The 23,739-nt window shown below is 56.6% G+C and overlaps 1 protein-coding gene across 1 annotated transcript in view; it reads right to left on the reverse strand.

The window, feature by feature from the left end:
- Positions 1-23,739, reverse strand: part of RUNX3 (RUNX family transcription factor 3) — a 60,858-nt gene that overhangs the window by 13,518 nt on the left and 23,601 nt on the right. The window contains exons 2-4 of the mRNA XM_027569163.2: positions 15,201-15,514; positions 13,190-13,346; positions 5,192-5,296 (exon numbers count right to left, since the gene is read on the reverse strand). Coding sequence (XP_027424964.2) covers positions 5,192-5,296; positions 13,190-13,346; positions 15,201-15,514 — 576 coding nt within the window. The remainder of the gene's footprint in view (positions 1-5,191; positions 5,297-13,189; positions 13,347-15,200; positions 15,515-23,739) is intronic.

The following is a 23,739-nucleotide window of genomic DNA, read 5'->3' on the forward strand; positions in this document are numbered from 1 at the left end:
CAGGAGACCAGCTCAGCGCTCTGCCTCAGCGGGGTGGGGGAGGGACAGGAGGCAAAGGGGATGGGAAACAGGGAGAAGCAGAGCTGGGCAGGGCTCAGGAAGAGCATCGGCTACTGGGAACAATGTGGGCCCCCGTGACGGGGCCTTCACCCGTCTGAAGCCACTCGGCCGCCTGGCCGGGCCCTGGTGCGGTCACAACCCAGACACAGCAGCCGCTGTCCGCCCAGCCGCGGGGTGGGGCACCCGGGCCCGGGGCCCGCTCTGTGGCCTGTCAGGAGATTTACACCCGACTCTTAACAACCGCGTGCGGACTCGCAGGCGGGTGCTGGGCCCCGGGTGGTCCGCCTGAATCGGCCCCCTGTGAGCAGATGAAAGCTGGTCGGTGGCTGGGCAGGGAAATGGGCTGGCGGGGGGCCAGCGGGCAGGGAGGCAAGCGGCTCCCTCCCAGGGCTGCAAGTGGGGCTTCCATCGGCCTGGGGTTGATTAGGGGAAGCCGGGAGGTCTGAGGTTAACCCCTTCCCTCCTGCTGGGTGCACTCCCCTGGGGATCAAGGGAATTCTGGGAGCCGGGGGGCCAGAAGCCGTTGCCTCTCTGCAACCCCAGCATCCCTCTGCCTCCCCACACCTGGAGCTGCAAACGAAACTGTGGCAACTTTAGGACCCTCAAAGGCCCAGAGACAGGTTTAGTTAGGGTCACTTCTCCTGCCCATGCTGTCTGGGGCCCCCAGCAACCACTGGCTCTGTGCTCCCTTCCTTCAGACCTCTCTGGTCAAATGTCACCTCTTCAAGAGGGCCCCCCCTGGATCTGCTCCCTGCCCGTGTCCCATCTGTGCGCTCTCCATCCCTCCCCCCAGCTCTGCTTTTTCTTCCTAAGACTTCTCACTACCTGAAATTAAGTCAGCTCATCATTTGTTTACTTCATTTATTCAACAAACAGTTACTGAGTACCTCCTGAGTGCTCGTGTCTGTATGTGGGGTCTAGGCCAGTACCTGGCAAAGCAGAGGAAAGAACCTCTGCCCCGTGGAGCATATACACTGGTAAGGGGAGATGAGAAATAAATGAGTGAACTCTACAACATCTTGGAAGGTAATCAGGGCTCTAGGTAAAATCAAGGCTGGTAAGTATGGGTGGGGGTGGGGGTGCGTATGATCTGAAACAACATGTCAGGGGAGGGCTTGCTGGGAAGTTAAGAGTAAAGCCTTCATTCAGGGTGGGAAAGAGCAAGCCACGTATCCGGGGGTGTCTGGGGAGGAGTGTTCCAGGGTGAGAGAATAGCAGTGCAAAGGTCCTGAGGCAGGGATGTGGCTGGCCAGTTGGAAGACCAGCCAGGAGGCTGGGGTGGCCAGAGCGGGGTGAGTGAGGCCAAGGATGTCAGGGAGGAAGGCAGGCGGTAATGAGCACAGAGCAGGTGGGGCCCTATGGGTCATGGTGACTAGAGGACTGTTTACCATCTTTCCCCGGAGCCTGTCTACTGGGTTCACTGTGCCATCCCCAGCTTCTAGAACAGTGCCAGACACATGAAAGGTGCCCGGGAAAATATTTGTTGAAATCATTCCATGTACATTTTTGGGAAGAAAGGGCCCACAGGCAAGATGCCTGGACTGCCCTCCTCTGCCCCAGGCAGGATTAAGAACTGGGGTCCTACCCTTTCAGGTACCAGCACCTGCTAAGGCTGGAAGATGGGGTGAGTGGTTCTTAAACCACGGTCCGTGCCAGAACCGCTAGGCACTGGGCTGCCTCCTGCCTAAATCCTGGATCCTGGTCAGCCACCTGCTTTTTTAACCAGCCCCCAGTGACTATGAGGGACACCAGCATTGAGAACCTCAGAAACCAAGGCCACACAGGCAGGAAGCCACCAAGCCAGCCTTCAAGGCCAGCCAGTCACCTGGCTGCAGATCGGGCATGCTGTGCAGGGCACCAGAGGGGAACGACCCAGCCACAGAACCCACAGCTGGGCCGCAGGGATCTGTAGACTCCCACTCCTTGGCTCCCAGAACCAGCCCCTACTCCCACCCCACCCCATAGGAGGCTCAGCCCTCACATGGGGTTGAGAGTCAGCAAGCAAGAGAAAAGCCCAGAAAGGAAATCCTGTGATCATCCATGAGGGTTTGGTACTTCCGGCGGGGCTGGGCAGCTACAAGCTCCTTCCACGCTTAGGACAACTCCGCAGGGCAAATGCTGACAGCTACTATCCTCCCCATTTACAGATGAGCACAGGGAGGTGGGAAGGCCCTTCCAAGTGGCCCTCACTTCTCTGAGTCCTAGACTGGAGCCCGTGGGGGCACTGAAGCTCACCCTCGGGCCAGGGGCTCTGCCTCCTGGCCTGTCCCCTCCTGTGGTGGCTGAGGGCCCGTTAACGGGGACTTCGCACCAGGCCCAGTGCGTGGGGAACGCCTGGCAACCAGCAGCGTCGAGCGGGCCTCTTACCTCATACAGGTGGGGACAGAGAGGCCCAGAAAGGAAGAGGACTTGTCCAAGGTCACAGACTGAAGGCCGGGTCAGGGTCAGAGGCCAGGGTGCTGGTGAGGCCTGACCCGCGGGCCGGGGTGGGTGGGGGCAGAAGCCAGCAGGTCCTCAGCATGGGCGGCCTGCCGAGCAGCCCCCTCCCACAGCTGCTCTTTTCCAGAAATCAGCTTCTGCCAAGGTTTTGTTTGAACAAGTCTCTTTAAACCCATGGGTCTGGCCCGTGCCAAGGCCCAAGGAGGGGCGCTATCTGCCTCAGGTCGCGTAGCCAGCCCACCGCCGACTCCCGCCTGTCCCCCAGCCCGGCTTCCTTTCCTTCCTCTTGCTGCCTCGTCTCTCTCTGGCCTCTACTGCCTTGTCCCGTGTCACCCTCCCCCATCAGCTCACCCCCCAGAAGGGCTGTCTCAGGTCTGGGGGACCCCAGAAGAGAGAGGAGCAGGCAGGGGATACGAACTGGGGGCCCCCACAGGCAGAGCCGAGCCTCTACCCTCATTCAGGGGCCTCAAGGGGGAGGGTGGGCGGCTCTGGGACAAGTGCGGCTGGACGTCGACGGCCCTGAGGGACTCCAGGCATTGCTGAGCCGCCCAGGGAATGTTCCTAAGCAAGCTCTGGGACCCCTGCTCGCATGCCTCTACAGACTGGGTGCTTTGTGGAGTGGCTGCTAAGCACTGCAGCATCACATTGAGCCCAACTGTGGCTCCTGTCCATCCCGATTCAGCCCCTGGAGAGTGGCATGTCACCTCCTTCATACCTCTATGGCCACGGCTTAGGTTTCTCAGCAGCCATCCTGCTGCTGACCAAGAGAGGGTCACCATCCACTAATGGTGGTGGTGGGAATGCATGGCAGTGGCCAGGTACTGGGGATAACAGAACACCAAGAATCCAGTGACTCCCTAGCACCCTTCCCTCTGCCACAGCCAGATGCTATCCACATGCCGTCACTGATCCCTAGGCCTGCAGCATGGTTGGTATCACCCCACTTCCAGGAGGAGGGGCTGAGGCCCAGAGAGGCCAGCAACTTGCCCAAGGTCCCTCAACTGGGCAGGCTGGCTCAGAATCTATTCTCTGCATCATGATGGCCTACGGCTCACAAGGGCTTCCTAAACATCACCCCCTGAGACTGCTGGGATCACTGACCCAGTTCACAGATGACAAAACTGAGGCCAAAAAGACACGACTTGTTCAGGGCTATGAAGCCCAAGGCCAGGGGCATGGACCCATCCAAGTCCAATCCCAACAGGAATACGGCCAGAGCAGATGCCTGCCTGTGAGCCTCATGGCCAGATGTGGGAGCTCAGGGAGGCTGGAGGAGGTAGCCCTGAGAGTCTATGGGGAGAGTCATTGAGGGCCACCAGGCCCAGCATTAAGCTTCCCAAGTGGCCAGATGCTGGAGTGGGCCCAGGAATTGGCTAGATGGGGAGCCAGGCCAGCCTGATGCCCAAGAAGGAAGGGGCCAGCCCACGGCCAGGCCTGGGTGGCCCTCACTGATGACACCCTGGCATAGCCACACCCTTGTTCTGAGCCTCCTGGGCTCAGGTCCCCATTCTGTCTTCCTGCCCCAAGTCCACCCAGCTTAGAATAGATTTCCAAGACTGTCTTAGGAACACAGGACACCTCTCAGCAGACTGTGGGAGGCCTTGGCAGGTTCTCAACGTCCCCTGGCCTGGATTCTCTCCTCACTGGAACTGGGGTGACCCTTTGGCTCTGCTGTCACACGGATCCCATGAGATAATAAATGTGAGAGGGTTTTCCAAACTGCAAAGGGTCACTATCCTAAAGAGCAAGACAAGGGTAGCTCTCAATGCCCCACACTGAGCAGGTCGCAAATCCGGGGGTTGTCCACAAAAGCACTCTGGTCAGGACCCTGGTCAGAAAGCAGCCAGTCCAGAGATGGCCAGCTGGTTCTCAGTTTCATTCATTCATTCATTCATTCATTCATTCATTCATTCAGTGAACACAAGCCTCTGGCCCACTCTGTGCCAACTGCCCCTCCCTCCAATTTCCCTAATCTAAATCTGCAAACTCTGGGTCCTTCAGCAGGCAGAAGCAATAAAACACAAGTGTCTCTGATGCTAAAACGCACACATCAGGACTCCCTGCACATAGTAGGTGCTCAATAAATATTTGCAGAATCAATCTGCATTCCTGAGTGTAGGTTTTGGGGTCAGAGTGCCTGGGCTCTGTGTGACTTAAGTCACATACTGAGATCCAAAGAAAGTTTCCAAGGAGCGGATCTGGCCTCACAGCCAGACCAGCTCCTGTTTTTAATGGCTCCCTCCCTCAGCCCCTGGCAGAGGAAGCTGGGATGGAGTAGAGCAAACCTGGCCTGACCCCCCTCCCCTCACAAATACCCTATCTGAAGCCTTTTCCATCCCTGAAGACTTTCCTTAATAGATGCAAACTACAAATCCATACTCCTTTATTGGCCCATCCACCCCCCCGCCACTTCCATGGGCAGGCATCCCACAGGGAAGGGGTTCAAGCTAATTCTGCCTCTTCCCCTCCCAGCATCCTTGCTGGCCTCCAGCAGTCCAGGGCTAAGCACAGAGGGTTCAGGAGTTGCTGGCAGGCACACAGTGTGTGTTGGGCTGTAGAGCCCAGGACTGCGATCCCCCACAGGAGTGCTCCAGGGACCCAGTGCCATCTATCTGACCTTGGCTGCTGCCCTCTCCACCCCATGCTGGGCTCTTTCCCCCCACCCAGGGGGCTCAGTGACTCTGGCACTTACGTCTGGGTTCCCGGGGTCCATCCACGGTCACCTTGATGGCTCGGTGGTAGGTGGCCACTTGGGTGGGGTTGGTGAACACGGTGATGGTCAGTGTGAAACTCTTCCCTGCGGTGGAGAATAAAGGCAGAAGGTTGGCACCTGGAGCTATTAACAATACCCTGTTCTTCCTTCCAAAAAGGGGCAGATCTCTCTCCTTTGAACCTGGGCAGAAGACGGGGCTATGGATGAAGTTCTAGCTGCTGGTCTTGGCATTCAAGGCCTCGGGAGGTCTGGCACCAACTTTATCATCTTCCCCCACCCCATGCTCTGGGCACCCTATTTCTTCCCTGCTTCCTGGCCTTTGTGCCATTCCTTCTACCCAGAGACCCTCATGATTTTGGGGTGGGGAGCATCCCAAGTATATTTATAAAAATATGTATAAAAATACATATTTTGGGGGCACCTGGGTGGCTCAGCCAGTTAAACATCTGCCTTCGGCTCAGATCACGATCCGGGGGTCATGGGTTAGGCTCCCTGATCAACGGGGAGTCTGCTTCTCCCTCTCCCTCTGCCTCTCCCCCCACTCCTGCTCATGCTCTCTCTCTCTCTCAAACAAATAAAATCTTTTAAAAAAATACGTATTTTTTTCCTGGAAGTAAATTATGAACTTTATAAAAGATTTGGGGAACACAGAAAAATCACCCACAGTTCCACTAGCCAGAGATAAACACTGTTAACACGTGGGTGTTTTCTGCTCTAATCCCTTTTGGGTGGGTATGTGTGTTTATAGAATGGCAAGGATCCCAAAATACGTGTCTTCATACCCCGGTTTTGTTTTTCTTCATTTAACCTCACATCATAAGCACTTTCTGATGTCATTAAAAATTCTTCATAAACTTCATTTTTAATGGCTACAAAATACTTCAACTCACAGAAGCCCCATCTTTTCTTTATCTGCCTCCTTAATCCCTGCTGCTGCCCCAGCAGCCTCCCCCTGGAGGCCCCCTGGGGGGGGGGCTGAGAGTGGGCTGATTGGGGAGGTGCCGACATTTCATTTGTAGACGCAACTGTTATTTCCAGAACTCTGTTCTATTTTTAGATAGACATTTGGCTCCAAAGTCTCCATTCAAAATTCCTAAGAGAGGAAAAACCTTTAAAATAATATTTTTTTTTACCATTTAAAATAAAACGAAAATGACCTTTTGTTTATAAAAATCTTTGTCTCCATCTCTGCTTATTTCCTTAGAATAGATTCCAAGAAGTGGTGAGTGAGTTCACCGCATCAGAGGGCTGGGACGCATTCAGCGGCATTGATCTCTCAAGTGAGAGGATGCTCCTCCAGAGTCACTGTGACTGTGACCGCCCCCACTCAGCGCACGGCCATCAGCACCCGGCCGTTGGCAGCACGGCCGCCTATCAAGGTGGAAGATCTACACGCTCCTTGACTTCATCTGCTGCTCTGCATGCCTAGTGAGACTGAAACTTTTTATATGATTATGGTCTGTCCCAACCCAACACAAATTACCGCTTCGTGTTCCTTTACGCTTTCCTTATTCGCGTTTTAGTGCCTTTTAGAAATCAGCCTGTGTTAACCTATTAGCACTTCCCCACCCCCTTTGTGGCAACCAGTTTCTCAGCTCAGTGGCCTTTACATTCTGCCTTCTGATACGGAGCTGTTTTGCATTTTCAGTTCTTCCTCCTGTTGGTGATTTCTTCTAGTGTTTCATGTTCAGGCAGGGTTCCCCATGGAACAAGCAGATAAGGTTGACCTTAGATAAACAGCGTTCTCTCTACCTTCTACCTTTAATTCCTTGATTCTTCTGGGGTTTAACTGGTGGGTGTGGTATAAGGGAAAGATAAGGGCAACCCAATTCTCTCATCACCTTCAGTGAAGTAGGAGTCCCCTCTCTCCTGCCCTCTTATCAGCATCAAAGCCCCCACACTGTATGAGATTGGGGAGGCTGGGGTGGCAGGTGGCGGGGGGGGGGGCTTTGCTCATCTCCTAAGCTTGGCCTCCTCCTTCTCTGCTTCTGAGCATCCCTATCTCTGGACCCCATTTATCGATCCAGGGACTCCCTAAGCGCAGGGGCCCAATGGCTCGGTGCACCTGTGTCCGCCAGGGCTGGCTCAGGATGGGCAACTCAGGGAGGCTGTCCATGTGGACCCCTCTGCTTCCCCTGCACTCCCGGAAACTCTCCAAGGTGGGCAGGCAGTCTTGCTACCCCATTCACAGGCGGGAGATGAAAATTCAGGGCAGGGAAGGAGAGCTTGTGGTTCTCTTTGCCGGGCTGGGTCCGGTGATCATGTGAAAACTCAAGTCCCGGAAACAGGAGAATCCAGAACAAAAGTAAACCAGCCAGGCTTCCACGGCCACACCACGGAACCCCAGGGCTTCTGAGACACCAGGGAGTGGTTTAAATCGAGGTGTGAAACTCAACCTGGGGCAGGGTGGGGCCTCTCTGGAAGGATTTTCCTGAGCCAGCACACTGGAGGCAGGGATGGAAATGCATACAGCACCTGCCCCTGGAGTCCTGGGTCAGAGGAAATCGAACCCCTCACTCTCAGACCACAGGGGCACTTTCCATGGTTTCTGGAAACTGAAAGTGCAGAAGGTCTAGGGAAATGCCAGGCAGGTGGCCTCAGGCTCCCTGCCCACCTCCCCTTCCTGGGATCTGCCATCCCTCCCTCTTTGGTCATTTTTCCCCTGGACTCCTCCCTCCCCTGCCAGCTGGGCACTTTCCCGGATTGGGGGGTGGGGTGGGCGGGTGGGGGGGGTTCCTGGGCCTCTGCCGCTTCCATCACCTCCTAGACACTGCCAGGTGCCAGGCCAGATGGGCCCCAATTACTGAAGTGCTCCTGTGTTTCCCTCATTTCCCTCAGGTCTCCACTGAAAAGTCACCTCCTCAGTGAAGCCCTCCCTGTCTCCTTTATCTAAAGCAGGCATTTTAAACTTGGCATCCAGGGCTCCTTCTTAGGATTAAGCGGGCCCTGTGAACAGGGACAGGAAAAAAGGAGACAATTGTATTGTCTCTAACCACTGGCTACAGTTTAGCATCTCCCTCAAGTGCGACCGTGGGCAACAAACCACAGAGGGATTATAGAAGTCCCTGTGACCTTGCCACCAATAGACGTCACAGATATTTACATATCACATTACAGACATTGCATATTTCTCTAAATATCTTTTATGCTCGTCACAACTTCAAAATCACGGTCGTCATCAAACCCATTGCCACATCTTATTATTTAATACACTACTAAAAGAGCACATTTATCCCAATTGTTTTAGACATTTTGCTAACTATGTTTTATTATAATTGGTTTCCATTGTAATCCTTTGTATTTTATTTTATTCTTTAAAACACATTATTCTGGAACTGTCAAATGGCCCATGGGGTAAAAAAAAAAAAAAGGTTAAGAAGCTCAATGTGAAGCATCAGAGACCCTCCCGCTCCCAACCTCCCTGCTCAAACTCCCCCCATCGGGCTTATTACTTTCGGCAATTCCTCTACTTATTTATTTTCTTTTATCTCCCTCTTCTAGATGGTAAACTCCCTGGGCACCAGAACTTCTGTCTTGTTCACTGCTGTGTCCCCAGCCCCTAGGACAGCATCCGGCACATAACAGACGCTCAAGAAATGTTTGTTAAATGCATTAAGGGAGAGACAACCGTTTCCATTTTACAGATGAGAACACTGAGACTCACAGAGGGGCAATGAGTCATCCAGGTCAACAGTATCTAGGCAAGGCCAGAAAGGTTAGAATGTGCTAGAGCCTGCCCCCTGCCCCTCTCCCAACCCCATACTAAGGACCTGCTCCTGGGGAGTGAGAAGCCCCCACTCTCACCAGGCAGCAAACCACAAACTATCCCTGAGGTCATCAGCCCTCCTCTACAGCTCCCTCCCGCTTTCCAGGCCTGGCACCAGCCATCCCGGGTGCCCAAAGGGAAGAGGCAGGGACTGGGACCTGGGAGCAGGAGTGGAAGGGAGGGGCATGTGTCAGGTACCACGGGGGGGGGGGGCGGACAAGGGGTGGGGGAGAGCTGTCCCCCTGAGTGCCCCTCACCTCTCTCTCTCTACCTGGTGGTGAACCCATCTTCCCATCTCTCCCTGTCTCAGGGCAGGAAGCTGAGATGACAGAGAAGGTGGAGGATTTTGTGCAGGAACCTCTGGCAAACTTGCCATCAGCCAGAAGTCCAGGAACTGCAAATCAAGGCACTCTAGGGGCTGGGCCCGGCTCCGGGGGAGAAGTCCTAGTCTGGAAACAGCTACCCCTCGGGGCCCTAGGTGACCCCAGACAATCTTGCGGGACCCGGGGCCCCTGGACCAATCAACACTTACAGCCGCCTTTGGCAGCGTGGCTCTGGGCCAGTCTCTGTCCCCCTCAGCCTGGGCTGTTGTGTCATAAACCCCCACCATGGGGGCTTCATGGACAGCAGGTGGGGAACATGTGTCAGGGGACCTCTGGATTTTCTCAACATTGGTCAAGAAGCCTGTAGGCTGCACCCACATATTTCACCTCAAATCTTGCTCTACCTACTATGATTTCTTTTTAACCAGCGACAGTTCCGGAACTCATGTTGTTTTCACTTTCACCTAGGCTGCCTCCTAGAGGACATTTTTGGAATTTGTGGTATGGGGTCCCGGAGAGAGGGCGTGGGGGGCAGAGGACTCAGCTGTCCAGCACTGCACAGGGCACCCAGGTAGTCGTTCCTCCTGGGTGCGAAACACTTGTTACGAAGATTCTCTGAGCCATGAGCCTAACTCAGTTTTACATAAAATAAAGCAAAGGATTTTTGCACACTTTTAGTACTTGTTGAATTTTCCAGGATGGAAGACAGTTCTTTTTTTCTCCCCCCACCCCGAAACTTTGTTCAGAACTTTGCCAAGCATTGGTCACCACTTCAGAAGGCCATGTCATCGACGGCAGCGGACTCTGGGTCCTGCATGCCTGGGTGGCGGTCTGCCGTGGCCCTCCCGGGGCTTCTGCCAGGGGGCAGGCACCCGCTCACCGCAGTGGGGTCTCACCCCACATTTATATGCTCAGGTGGGTATTTTATCGTAAATCCTTTTCCTCTCTGTTCTCCATTATGGCTGTGGACTTCTGTGGATTTTGAAACTGCACGTGAGTAAGTAGGTTCCATTAGTTACACATTTCACTGTAGGACAGTGAAGGGTGCATTATAGGATGTTTGTCGTAAGAAGGGCACTGTATCTGGTGGGGCGGGAACCTGGGGCCTAGTCGCTGGAGACACCAACGACTTGGTTTCTTTCCCTCCCTTGCCTTGGGTCCCACCTTCAGGCTTATCGTGAGGGCTCTGTGGTGGTGGTGTGTCTATGTCCTCCGTGGAAACCTATCTTCCTGGAGGTAAGACGGCTTCAAGGAATAAAAGGCAAGGAAACAAACAGAAGTTTCCATCCGGCTTCTTGGTCTTGGCAGAAGTCGGAGGGCCAGGGAAAGGCTCTGGGTCCCAAACTCTAACCTGTCCCAACTCCTGAAGTGCCCCGCTGTCTGGGTCAATCACTGATTTGCCCTCTTGGTGGGAATTTCCCAATGGGCAGCATGGGCACAGCAGACGGGCCGCCGCGGGCCGCACGACCCCTGCACCCTCCTTCTCACTGCCAGCCGCCTCCACTCTCCCACTCCACAATTCACACCTTCTGGGTTTCCCCCACCCCCGCCCAAACCGCACCATAATCACAGAATCAGTGACTACACCACTCAAAGGGACTTCAAAGATCTCCTCCAGTCGTAGGCATTTGAAGTAACAAAATCTGTAACTTGGATCCAACTCTCAATATGTGCCAAGTGATACAGTGGTGCCAATTTCCTTAATCCTTATAAAATCTCAGGATTTCCTTAATCCTCATAAAATCTCAGGTCATTATTGTCCCCATTATACAGCTGGGGAAACTGAAGCACGGAGAGGTTAAGCCATTTGCCCCATGTCATCCAGCAAGTCACCGGCAGAGCTGGGACTGAAATCCAGGTGGGCTGGTAGCGGAGCACAGATTGTTCAATACCATGAGCCTCTGAGGTCTGAAAGTTTTGTCAAGTCCCCAGGTATTGGAGCTCCCACTCAGGCCCCTTCCTGCCCCCGGCCCCCTGGCCCCAGGACCGGTGAGACTGATGGGAGAAGGGCGGCGAGAATGATTTATAAACTCAGCCTCCTGCATCTTCCAGAGCCACAACCCCAGCCTCAGCCTCGCCTGCTTCAAGAGCACCAGCTAAATGATGCTTTGCAAACCTACCTCTCTCCCCTAAAGCCCTGCAGGGTGAGTACAGGTCCATGGGCGTAAATGCCACAAAGAAATCACTTTATGCGGCAGAAAGGCCAGCCGGCCAGCCATGCCCTTGGTCACTCAGGGAATCACCATATCTTCTCTTTCTCGATCTCACCTCCCAGGACAGGGAGTAAGGTGCCACGTTCCTGATGCCTTGCTGGGCTCCCAGGACGGACCTTCCCTTCTGCCTGCTCCACCAGGGCCTGCAGCTACAGCGGGCCTCCCTGCATGCCCCCCCCCGCCACCGCCCCATCCTCATGCCACCTGGGTCTGCACACCTGGCCACCGTCCCAAAGTCAAGCTGCATCCCAAAGTCAAGCTGCATCCCAGCGAGCCACTGACCGGTGGCGAGTGACTCTCCACTCAGGGCTGTGGCTGGGATTAAGTTGCAAAAGGCTGGAGAGATTGGGGATGACAAAAGGGGCTTGGAGACTAATTAGGAGCAGCAATGAAAGCTTAATTCATAAAAGCAAACATTTTCCATCCATCAACCTGCAACCAGTTAAGGGCAACGTTTGAAAGAAATCTGTGCGTGGGGAAGGGAGCCAACAGGAACAGGAAATGTTTGAAAGAATGTAAACTATTTCAGTTTCATAAAAAGTAACAAGTAAACAGTTATTACATGCAAATAATGCCCTGGTTTTAATTAATGCTGAAAAGTCAAAATATGTTTGACATTTGTATGTATACATTGAATGGTTGGAAAGGAAAAAATGGTGCCCAGATGCCCGTTGCTGAGCAGGGCTGGCGGCTTGGAGCGAACTAAAACCTTGAAAAGGTCTTGTTTATTGGTGATGAAAAGTACAATTCTGCCTCAGCCTCTGTCGAAACTGGGGGCAGAGGGAACCTAGCTTACTTTCTTAACTAAGCTGGAAGGGCAAGCTGCGTCTTGGGAAGGGCACTCCCCGCTTTTCAGCAGGCTGGTCTTAAAGGGCCAGCGAGTCCTCAAGCCTCCATTTCACTGGGGCAGGGTTTCTAGGACTTCCCCACCCAGAAGTGATGGTGGGTTTCAGGTCCCAGCAGCCTCTCACTCAAGAGCCCCGGGGAGCGGGGGGGGGGGGCACCCGCAGTGGCAGCTGGTCCTGCCTGCCTTTCACCCGCCAGAGGCTGATCACACAGGCGGGCCGTGGGGGGGCGGGCACACACCAGCCTTGATTCTGAGGTGGGGGATGGCAGCCTGCACCACATTCATGTCTCTTCTAAACCACCTTAAGGCTCAAGGGTTGGGGAAACTGTGGCTTGGGGAGACCACAGCTGGGGAGAGGCAGCCTCGAAGCTTGCTCAAAGCTTGAAGCTTCGGGAGATCCCAGCCCCATCGGGAGAGTGGCTGGGGTGCTTGGGCCCCTGCAGACCAGCCATTCATCTAAACCGGCCGCTAAGCCCACTTGCCACAAAAGACCAAGAGGTCCCCCTTCAAGCTCCTTAATCCACGATCTCCTCCTAGCATCTTTTATGAGGCCAGAATACTCCACCGGGAAAGAGGGGTGACAGGGACAGCTTTGAGAGTTAGTAAACCCCAGAAACTGGGAGCAAATCGTGTCTTTTTCTGGCGAAGGACTCGCATCCTCAAAGGGTTTTGTGACACCCCCGTGGGGCTCCAAACAGCTGAGACCAAGCCAGTCCTAGGGACTTGTTTCTGGGGCTCCCATTTGGGACCCCAAGGGCTTGCTCTCAGCTTCCTTCCTAGACCTCTGCCATTGCTGGTGTCAGGGTGCGCAGACTCCCTGCTGCTCACCTCGCCCACTGCGGCCCACGAAGCGAAGGTCGTTGAACCTGGCCACCTGGTTCTTCATGACTGCCGAGGCATTACGCAGCTCCGCAGAGTAATTCTCATCATTGCCAGCCATCACGGTCACCACTGTTCCATCAGGCACGTCCCCCAGCGCCACCACCTGAGGGCACAGGGGCAGGGGGAGAGCTTAGAAAGGTAGGGGAGGCCAGGGAGAGGCCGGGCAGCTCCCCTAGGTCCCAGGCGCACTGCAGGATTTCTCAAAGGCAGAGCGGAGAAGAGGCTTAAACACAACAGACATCTTCCCCCCCAAATAACAAAAATAAGAAGCCGAAATCTCCGCCTTCCACACCCAAATCCTAGGTGAACTGGTTAAGCCAAGTCCTGAGAAATTATCCTTGCAATGAAATCTGGGCGAGAGCTGTGAATGAGCTCTATCGCTGTGGTCTGGGGTGTAGTTCCCCTCTTTCCTCAGGCCTGAGCAAAAGAGGAATCAACATACTCCTAGCAACCAAGTCTCTAAGTAAAAATAATATCAACAACAATAATAACGGGACTGGTCCCCACGCTCAATTAATGCAAGAGCCGTTTGGGGTATGAAATTTGGCCCTGAAACGTGGCCCGGGCCCAGTTTGCTGGCCTCTGCAGAGCCGGAATTCGTTATGCAGGGAAAATGCAAAATGCAAAACAAACCGGTGTCTTGAGAGGGGTTGTACAGAAAACCTCTTTAAAGTGAGAGAGGGGCTTTCGATAGCAGGAGGATGCACCTGCTGGGAATTGCAGGATGGGGGTGGAGATGCCCCCCCCAATACAGTCTCCCGGACCCCAAGCAGCGTGCAGAGGCAGATGCCTTTTGAAAGGGAATCACACTGCAAATGTAGTCACAGCCATTTAAACGTGGCCACCGCGTGCAGGGACTAGGGATCCAGATGGTAAAAATTTCAAGGAGAAAATGTTTGGGGTCTGATTAAAAAGGCCAGATTTCCTGTCAACATCCTGTCTTCTTTTAATTTCAAAGATTCCTTTTAAGCTCCAAGTGACAGTAAAACCTCCGATCTGAGGATTAAAGTCACACGGGCCTCCCCCTCCCCCTCCTCCCCGGGAGATTTTCCCCACTGGCATTTTAAGATGTCACCCGGGAGACCTCCAAGAGCCACTCATCCTTTTTTTTTCTTTTTTTTTTTCCAATTTGGAGTCCTCTTAATGGGAGCAAGGACGGCCTCAGCTGCCAGGAGCCGCTGTTTCCAGCCACCTCGGGCACCCGCCACCCCCAGACGCTGGCCCTTCCTGCCCTGCCCTTTCTCACGGCAGCTGTGAGAGGTTTAGGGGAAAACCAAGGCGTTTTCGTTTCATCTCGCTGCCCCCTTAAAAAAATGAAAATGAAACAGTCGCCTACTCCTTAGCAAAGAGAAAAAGATCCTCTGAATGACTGGGGGCTGCCAGGAGTGGGAGCGCCCCCCATTTCGGGATTCTCGCCGCAAACGTTTAGGGTTCGGTGCCCCTCTTCTCAGCCCTAGAGTCGACCGGTGTAAAATTTCAGAAGCCAGTAGTTGAGGGTGTGAGCAGGAAGTGTTTCTGAAGCGGTGCAGGAAGAGGGGTGCTGGCAGTGGAGGGTAGGCCCTATCCACCCTCCGCACCCCACCTCCGGTGTCCTCGCCCTGGTCCCGGGGCTCTTCTTCCCCTTTGCCTGCAAGGCTGTGTCGGAGGGATCCGGACTGGAGAGGAGCGAAGCCCCATCCGCCCGTTTCCGCCTCAACGTCTTTCAGCAGGGCTCCCCGAAGGTGGAGGGGGCAACCCCCCCCAAAAGCCATCCGTGCCGGTGCATCCGAGAGGGAACGCCAGAGTCCCCGGGCGGAGCGCGCAGCGAGACCGAAAGCGCCCCAGGCCCGGCTGCTGGGCTCTCGCCGCGGGGTAGCGGGCACGTCCCCTCCCTTCCCCTGCCGGGGCCCTGGCTCCTGCAGCTGAGACGCCCGGATCCCCAGGGCCCGTGTCCGCCCGCCCCGGGCCCTGCACTCACCTTGAACGCGACGGGCAGCGTCTTGTTGCAGCGCCAGTGCGAGGGCAGCACAGAGCAGAGGAAGTTGGGGCTGTCGGTGCGCACGAGCTCGCCCGCGTGGTCCGCCAGCACGTCCACCATCGAGCGCACCTCCGGCCGGGCGCGCCCGCCCGGCCCCACGGCCGCCTGCGCGCTCAGCGCGCCGCTGTTCTCGCCCATCTTGCCGCTGCTGCCACCGCCGCCGCCGCCGCCGCCGCCGCCGCCGCCGCCGCCGCCGCCGCCGCCGCAGGGGAAGGCCGTGGAAGGAGGTGTGAAGCGGCGGCTGGTGCTCGGGTCTACAGGAATACGCATAACAGCGGCCGTCAGGGTGCCGGGCGGGCGGCGGCGGCGCGGCTCCCCCGGGGGCGGCCGGCGCGGGCGCCTCCTCGGCCGCCGCTGCCGCGAGAAGCGGGAAAGCAGAAGCAGCCGGGCCGCGGCCTCAGGGCGCAGGGGGCGGCGCCCGGGGACGCCCCGCCGGGGCCCGCCCGCAGCGAGGCCTCGCTGCCCCGACGGCCGCGCGCAGCCTTGCCCGCTAGTCCTGCATCCTGGGCTTACGGACCGCTTGTGGCCGCCCCTCGCGGCGGGCCGTCTGCCTCGGCTGCGGCGGGGCCCGCGCGGGCTGTGCCGCCGCCGCCGCCGCCTCCCACCCCCGCAACCCGCTCGCGGCCGCCCCACCGACTGCGCGGCCGCAGCCCCAGAACAAATCCTCGAGAATCAAGTGGCGGCGCCGCGCCGGCCCGCGCCGGGTTAGTACCCGGGGGCCCGCGGGGGCGGGGCCGGCCCGAGCGACGCGTCGCGCAGCCAATCGGAGCCCCCATCGCCGGCACCTCGGCCGCGCTCGTGGGGGAGGAACAGGGACCGCCGAAGGCCGCCCAACGGGGAGGGGCGGAAGGCCCCGCCCCGAGGAGGACGCCCGGGTCGGGGGCCCGGCGCTTTGGCCCAGGGCTCCTCGAAAGTTCGGGGGCCCCGGGGTCAATGCTAAAACTGTGGTTAAGACGCCCGGGCCCTACAGAGGGCTCCTTTCCGGCTGTCTCCTGGGCGGCTGCTCCCTGACGCGGGGGCAGCGGCTCCCCTTCTCGCGCCCTTTCCCCGCTGCCGGTGGCTGTGGGCCTTCCCCGCTCCGGCTGCTTTCGGCCTCTGATGCCTGCACTCTTAGCTGAGGGACGCGGGGGCTCCAAGGCCGGCGACATCGAGCGGGCAGCTGCCCCAAAGAGGTTTCTCACCCGGTGCCCGGCGCCCCCCGCCGTCCCGCCAATTATTTCCGCCCATGAGCTCCCACCGCACACGAGATTCCACCACCAGCAGCCGCCTCTGCAACTCCCAGCCCAGCGCGGCTTTGGGCCCGGCCTCGTTGGCCCCGTTGCCAAACGGGGACAGACGGGTGTCCCCCGCGGGCTGGAATCTGGCTTGGGGGTGACAAACCCCGTTCCTCTCCGCTCCCCAAAAAGCAACTTTCAGGACCGTGCAGGCCTCGCTTCGTCGTTCTTCGTTGTGGCGGCCTCTGATTCTTTGAAAAACACGATGGGGCCTGGAAAACGCGAGTGTTTCCCTCTGATTTTTGCCCCGCGCATATAGCCACGGCCCTGCATCGTGCAAGAGGACGCGGGTCCACGGCAGGAAGACCAGCGTGCGGCGAACGCGAGGATGGCTGCCAAGCTAAGGGCCCCCCGGCTCCCAGAGGAGGCAATTTTCTAACTCCGTGTGGATGCAAACTGGCTCCCCGAGGGCCCATGCCTCCGTCTTACGGGGCGGTGTGCTCCGGCCGCGCCGCAGGGACGCAGACCGCTCTGCGGAGGCACCGTCGCTCTCACTCCCGCCCGCGCGGCCCAGCGACTCCCACGGCTTCACGGCAAACCGTCCTGGCCTCTCCCGCCTCCTGGGCCTAAGGACAAGCTACAGCGGCGAGGGGAGCTGCAAAAACCGAGCCCCCATTCATTCTGGATTGTCGCCCCAGAAGGGGTCCCTGGAGTCTAGGGAACCGACGAGCGCGCGCCGAGTCTCCCCGCCGTCTCGGAGACTGGACTGAATGTTCGTTGTTCCGGGCGCTTGACAGGTGCAGCACGACAGATTCCAAGCCACGGAAGGGAAGAAGGATAGGGTCCGAAGGTGGCCGCAAGATCGCGCCCCAGATCTGACCCCGGCCCAGTGCGCGCCATTTCGTCGTTGCGTAACGAATTCAAGCCCCGCGTGCGCTGCAGGGCGGGCCGGCTGTGGCCCAACCCCGACCACCTGGAGAGGTGGTCCCTGCCCTTGTCTAGCGTCACGTCAGCCCCTCGGGCCATTTCGAAGGCAGGGACAGCGAAGGACCCTACGGGATCTTTTTATAGAGCCTGCATCTCGGAGTTGCAGATCGCGGGGGCCAAGGCCCTTGCTCTCTCGGGAGCGCTGGCTGGAGCGGCGGAACCAGAAGAAAACGAGGTACCAGGGCCTTGGCGCGTCCGACCTCTGGGAGTTTCCCGCCAAAAGGCCCACCAAGTTGTGGCCAGGTACCGCCCGGGACCAGGGAGGGGGAGCGACGCGTGTGGCCCTGGAGCGGCTGTGGGGCCAGGACCCGCTGTGTCTGGGGTTTGTAAATTCGATTCGTCTAGTGGTTTCGGTTTGCACCCGTGCCCTTACTTGTCCCTCCGCCCGATTTCTCCCTCATCCTACGGCGGGTTCACAAACGGACATCCTGAAAATGCGGTTCCTGTGGGTCTCGGCACCTGGCACAGGATCCGGCGTGGCTCCAGCCCTCGGAAGGGTGCTCACTGCGTGTGGGCGTGTGGGCGCGGGAACCAGGGGACACTTTGGTCTCCAGCCTGCGGTCGCCGGGGCCCGCCGGGCCGGGAGCAGTTTCGGGAGCCACCGCTAGTTGGCGCCTGCACTCTGCCCGCCGCGGAGTTGCCCGGCCAGGCCCTGCCCACAGACGTGTGCCAGCTTCGGTCCTGCGTCCAGGCGCAACGGCCCGTCTCGTATGAAGTGCCCTTTCTGGACAGATGTTCCAGACGATTCCTCACCATCTATGCGGCCAGGATAAGCCAATGGCTTTGTGTCAGACCAAACGCTGCCCTACCTGCCTGCCCCTGATGGACACAGATGCCCACTGCCCTGGCATCTCTGGCACCCGACAGTCTCTGTGCCCTCCGACCCACAGAACATTCTCCTTGCCAGAAATGCACAGCCCTCTCCTGTCCCATCCTGAGGGGCCAGAGACTGAGGAGGACACGCAGAAGAACAGGCCAGAAATTCCCAATTTCTACCTATGGCTAACTTACATCCTCCCCATCCCTGACCAGTGAAGCTAGGGTCACCTCTCTCTCTTTCTGTTTTCTTTTTACCATTTCAAGAGACAGTTGGACAGCTCCCACTCCCTTACGTGGGACATGTGGGTTCCCTCTTCCTTCCCTGTTTTCTATGGCTAGCCACCTCCTTTCCCTCTTCTAGTGGACTGGTGTACAAATCTCCTGCTTTCTCTTGAATTGCTCCCACCTAAGAGCAACCCAAATTGTCCACAGCAGGCTGAGGAAGCCAGGAGGTCTGGGCCTACCTTGGCCCAGAGTTGGGAAGCAGGGACCCAACCTGGGGCCCACAGAACTCAGGATCTGGGGGCCACTCTCCCCCCCCACCCTCACCAGCATCCTTTGCCCCTGAGAGTGGGATCCATGGGGTCAAAATGACCCTGCGTCAGGGTGCTCTCCTCTGGCCGCTTGAGGGGGTCTAGGAGTGCACCCTAAAAGTGGTGGTGGTAGTAAGGTGCCTACATGTGTCTCCCCACAGACCAGAGAGCTCACAAGGGCAGGTCTGATTCCTCAAGAGTCTGGTGCCTGGGGAGAGGTGAGGATCCCCCAAGTGTGCCAGACACGGGACATCTGTGGCATGGAAAACCTTCTAAGAAGTTCACTGGTTGTGGAAGGGGCCTGGGTCTGCAGTTCCCCTGCCTCAGTTTGCCTTCTTCCACCAACTACCCGTGATCTAGGGAAAATTGCTTAAAACCTCTCTGACTCTTGTCTATTTCATCCACAAAGTAGGGCAAATGATAGTGGCCTCCTCACAGAAATGTGTGTAAGGTGTTTAGCACAGGCCTGGCACATAGGGGGTGCTCCATCCATGCAAGCTATCACTTGTATCACACTGAAAAAATAAGGCCTCCCCTTTGTTGGGGGCCTTTGGCAAGTCTCTTCGTCTTTGTGGGCCTTATACTTCCCATTTGTGAAATATCCAGTTCTCATGTTCAAAGTTTCCAGGACTCAGAGCCTAGTGCATGGCATCCTGCCCCCCTCTTGGTTCACCTAGAGGCTGCCTGGGGGAGGTAAGGTCTGTCTGTGATCCGCCTCTAGGCAGAGGCGGCTTGCAAGAGGGTTTTCCAGCAACCATCACAGGGCTACCTGAGCCTGGATCTTAAGAAGACTCACCTTCTTTCCCCTAGGCTCTTAGACCCTCACTGGAAATCCACTGGCCCCCACCCCCTAGCCTCCTACAGACAGACACTCTCTGGGCCTCAGCTGACACTGTTAGCCACCTCCCCATCCCCAAGGAGGCTTGCGTTCCCTTTATGCCAAGTCTCCTGGGAGCCCCAGTCCAGTTACTAGCAGAGGACTCGCTTCTAGAAGTTAATGATTTCTTCCAGCCTGGCCTCCACACCCTCTGGTGAAGCTCTCCTGCCTGGTGGCCTGGAACTTAAGATGGGACATTTCTGTCCCTCAGTGAGCCTCAGTTTCCCCTTCCATGAATGGAGGTGGTTCTGATCACTCCATTTCACAATCCAGAGGATTAGACTCCCTCCAGGAGGGGAGGAGCATTGTGTTTCACCACATCTAAAATGCCATCAATCGCTCCATGTGAAAGAAAAAGAAAGAAAATACCGCTAGTTAAACCAAGGCTTTCATGCATCCCGATTTCAGATACGTGTGTTTATACATATATATCTTTTTACACATACACACACACACACACACACACATAAAAATTAGTGAGAAAGGGTCATGAAGAACAACAATAATATGGTCAAGGGGTTGTTGCTGGCAGGGTTGGGGCCCTTACCCCAGAGAATTCCTTCTGGGTAGCCTTTCTGGAAGGCTCCCGAATGTGCAGAAGGACAAGTGTGCTTCTCAAATTACAGGGTGGCTTTTTTTTTTGGAAAGGGCCAGACTGTGAGGGGAGGGCGGGGGAGCTGGAGAGAGCCCTGTGGTTAGGACACAGCTACTTGCTCTGCCGCTGACTGCATGTGTCACTTTTGCACCTCGCGGAGCCTCCTCAGAACCCTGGCGGGGTGGGGGGAAGGGGAGAAACAGCAACAGGGAGGGCTGCTGAGGTATTCCCGTGCCCAGGCCCTGTGTCTGGGCTTTAAGTACACACTTCCATTCCATCCCAGCAATCGTGTGGGGGTAGGTATTATGCCCATTGAAACAAAGAGAAATGTTGCTCAATATTTTCTGGGTAGGGAGAACCAGAGTGGGGTTAAAGCCTGATCGGACGCAAAATTTGGTGATCAGAGGCACCACCTGATTATGCACCCCTGCACTGGTTGAACAAAACATTGGGAAGAGTGGGCATCTAGATATTGAAAGTGCTCGATAAACGTTAGCGATCATGATGGTGGTGGAGCCAGCAGAGGGTGGGGTGGGGGTGGGGGCAATAGACCTGGTGAAACAGCCATAGGTGTGGAAATCAGCAGACCCTTCCAACCCAGGTTGGGAGGCTGAAAGGGGCCGCACAGGTCATCTGCTGAGGCTTGCCCACCTCGTGCTCGCCTCCCACCTCAGAACCTGCCTGTGAGGAGGTAGACTCAGCTGTGGTGCCCAGTGGGACAGAGGGGAATACTGAGGCCCAGAAAGTGGGAGAGACTTGACCTGTTTCACTAAGGAAGAGGCAAGACTTGGGACTAAGCTCTGGCAAGGCCAGCGGGCAGCATGGTGCAACCAAAAGCAAGGTGGGCGAACAGCCATCCCCGACCTCCACCCGGACCTGCACGGTGGTCCCCCCAGTGCCTCACGTCCAGGTGAGACCATGAGCAGCCATTGCTCCAGGGGAGATGCTAGAGTCTGTGTGTCTCCCTCAGGCCTTCAGCATCCCCATCGGAACGGTAGGAGTGAGCTTCCACGGTCCCTGGAGGCGGCACCAGGCTGGCTCCCCGTGGGCCCCCAGGTAGGTTTCACTGTGACTTTGGGGTCGAGTCCACGGGGCCCCTTTCCTCACCTCCCACCTCCTCAGGTGGCACTGACTCCCTCTTTTGCGAAGCCCTGGACCTCCACCGCCAACTCCCCCGTAGGTCCTCCTGAGAGGGCACTCAGCTTGGGGAATTGAGGAGACAGGAGGGAAGGATGGAGAGAGGTGGTCTCAGCGTGAGCCTGGCCAGGGGTGAGGAGGCGGGCCCCATCAGTCGCCGGGGAAGCGGGCTCTGGTTTCTGCTCCCGTCAAGGGGTCTGGTCTTCCTACTGCCCTCCCTGCTCCGCACTTTGGTCATTTATGAAACAGGGAAATAATTCTAGTAGAGCCCTTTGGTCTATGACTAATAATTTCCCTAATTAGTTGGGAGTCCTGTCGTGTGCTGGGAGTTTTACCTCAATTATGGCTAATACAGGGCTTCTGCAGGATCTTTTATTCTCTCCATTTTACAGATGGGGAAATTGAGGCTCAGAGAGTAAAGAGCTTCCCCACTCTGGGCCTCAGAACCAGAGGGCCCTCGTTTCAACAGGATTCCTTGATCCAGACTCTGTCTCTGCTCTGCTGGCTGGTCAGGGTGCCCGGGACTCTCCAGCCACATCAGTGGGGCCGGTGCAGAACTCCCTGCTGGCAGAGTCATCAAATCAGAGGATTCTTCGTTGGTGGGGGGGCAGGGGACAGAGACTGGTAAGAGGGACGTGGGTAGCTTGGAGCCCAGGAGGGTTCTGGAAAGGGCATACTCTTTCCCCGGCCCAGAAAGGGGCTTCAGCTCTGGCAGTCAGGGAGGGAAAGGGCTCCTCTGTGGCTGTCACCTCTCGTACTCCCTATTGTGGAGGAAAGACAGGAGGATATTCAGGTCCAAAACATCTCCAAGCCTTAATCAGATGGCAAGAATAGCCGCCAGTCCGAAACCAATGTTTGGAATTGAATTGGAACCACGGGATTAGAATCTTGAGCTCTGTTAATCATTACTGACTACGGTTAAGTCCGGCATGCCAGGCCTAATCCCACACTTTGTGCTCATTTGTACCTCACGGGACCCTTATCGGGGAAGTGCAGCATCATTGCCATTCTGTAGGTGAGAGAACTGAAGATGTAAACTTGCCCAAGGTCACACAGCTGGGCAACTCTGGAGCCGGGATTCCAACCAGGCAGCCTGGCCCCACACTCTGGTCTCATGGACCAGAATCAGATGCTTGAAGTTAGAGTCATGGAAGAGAATTAGAATCCTGGCATGAGAATTGTGGGCAGGATTCAGAATTTTATAAAGTCAGCCTCAACAGGGCTCTGAGATATCATATCCAAATCTCCCGTTTGTCAAGTGGCAGAACTGAGGCCCAGGGAGGGAAAGGGTCTCCTTCAAAGTCACTGCCCAGGCCAGGGGCTGAGTCTGGAACCCCGTCCCACCCCCTCTCATTGATTCTGGTCCAGGGTGCCTTCCTCCCTGTGGTGGGCCCTCCTCACCCCACCACCCACCCAGTCCCATTAGGGATTTTCCACCTCCCCAAAAAGGTCCTAATGGCTGTCAGTCCTTGTGAAGCCTTAATTAATCTCAGAGGCTGATGGCTCTGAGGCGACCAGGGGCTTTGGCCTTACGCAGATGAAGATTACGGCTCCATTTCATGTGGTGGTGAAGGAACGCCTCAGACATTCCTGCCAGCAATAAAAGCCACATGGCTTTCCAGCGTCGCCTTTGGAAAAGAAAAAAAGCGCAGCCCTTTGCGGAAAGAAATCAACTATGTGCTGTATGCATGGCATGAGATAAAAACGGGGCAGAACGAGGTGGAGAACAGTTGGTCTTTTATGCTGCTTCCCGTGGCCACCAAGAGTGGCAGGGCCTGGCGGTCGGGATCCCAGCTGCAGCCCCGGGGAGAGGCGGTGGGAGCCCCAGGGGAAGGGCCTCAGCCCCTCCACCTGAGCTGGGCTTCGGCGGCCCCCCATGCCCCATTGGCAGGGCTGGCTTCCCCAGGCCTGTAACCCCGCGTCCTGCTTGCAGAAGGGCCCATGCCTGCTTTCCTGCTCTGCCTTCACTGCCTTGAAATCCTTCAGACTTTTTGAACAAAGGGCCTGCATTTTCATTTTGCGCCGAGCCCCCCCAAATTAGGTAAGCAGTCCTGCCCACAAGTCACCCCGCCAGCCAATGGCGACATCTCCCCCAGACTGGGGAGTCGTGTCTTTTTGAGCACCTACTTTGCCGACATTATCTGAGATGAACTTTAGAACAATCGTGTGGATTGCACAGATGTGGCAGCTGAGACTCAGCGTGTTCCACGTGGCAAGGAAGCCTGGATTGGAATCGGGTCCCTCTCCCTACAAAGCCAGTGTCTGAACCACTCGCAGGCTGCAATATTTCATTTTCATCATGCTCTGTGGGGGCAGC

The sequence above is a fragment of the Zalophus californianus genome, chromosome 4 (assembly GCF_009762305.2).
Source record: "Zalophus californianus isolate mZalCal1 chromosome 4, mZalCal1.pri.v2, whole genome shotgun sequence".
Lineage (NCBI taxonomy): Eukaryota > Metazoa > Chordata > Mammalia > Carnivora > Otariidae > Zalophus > Zalophus californianus.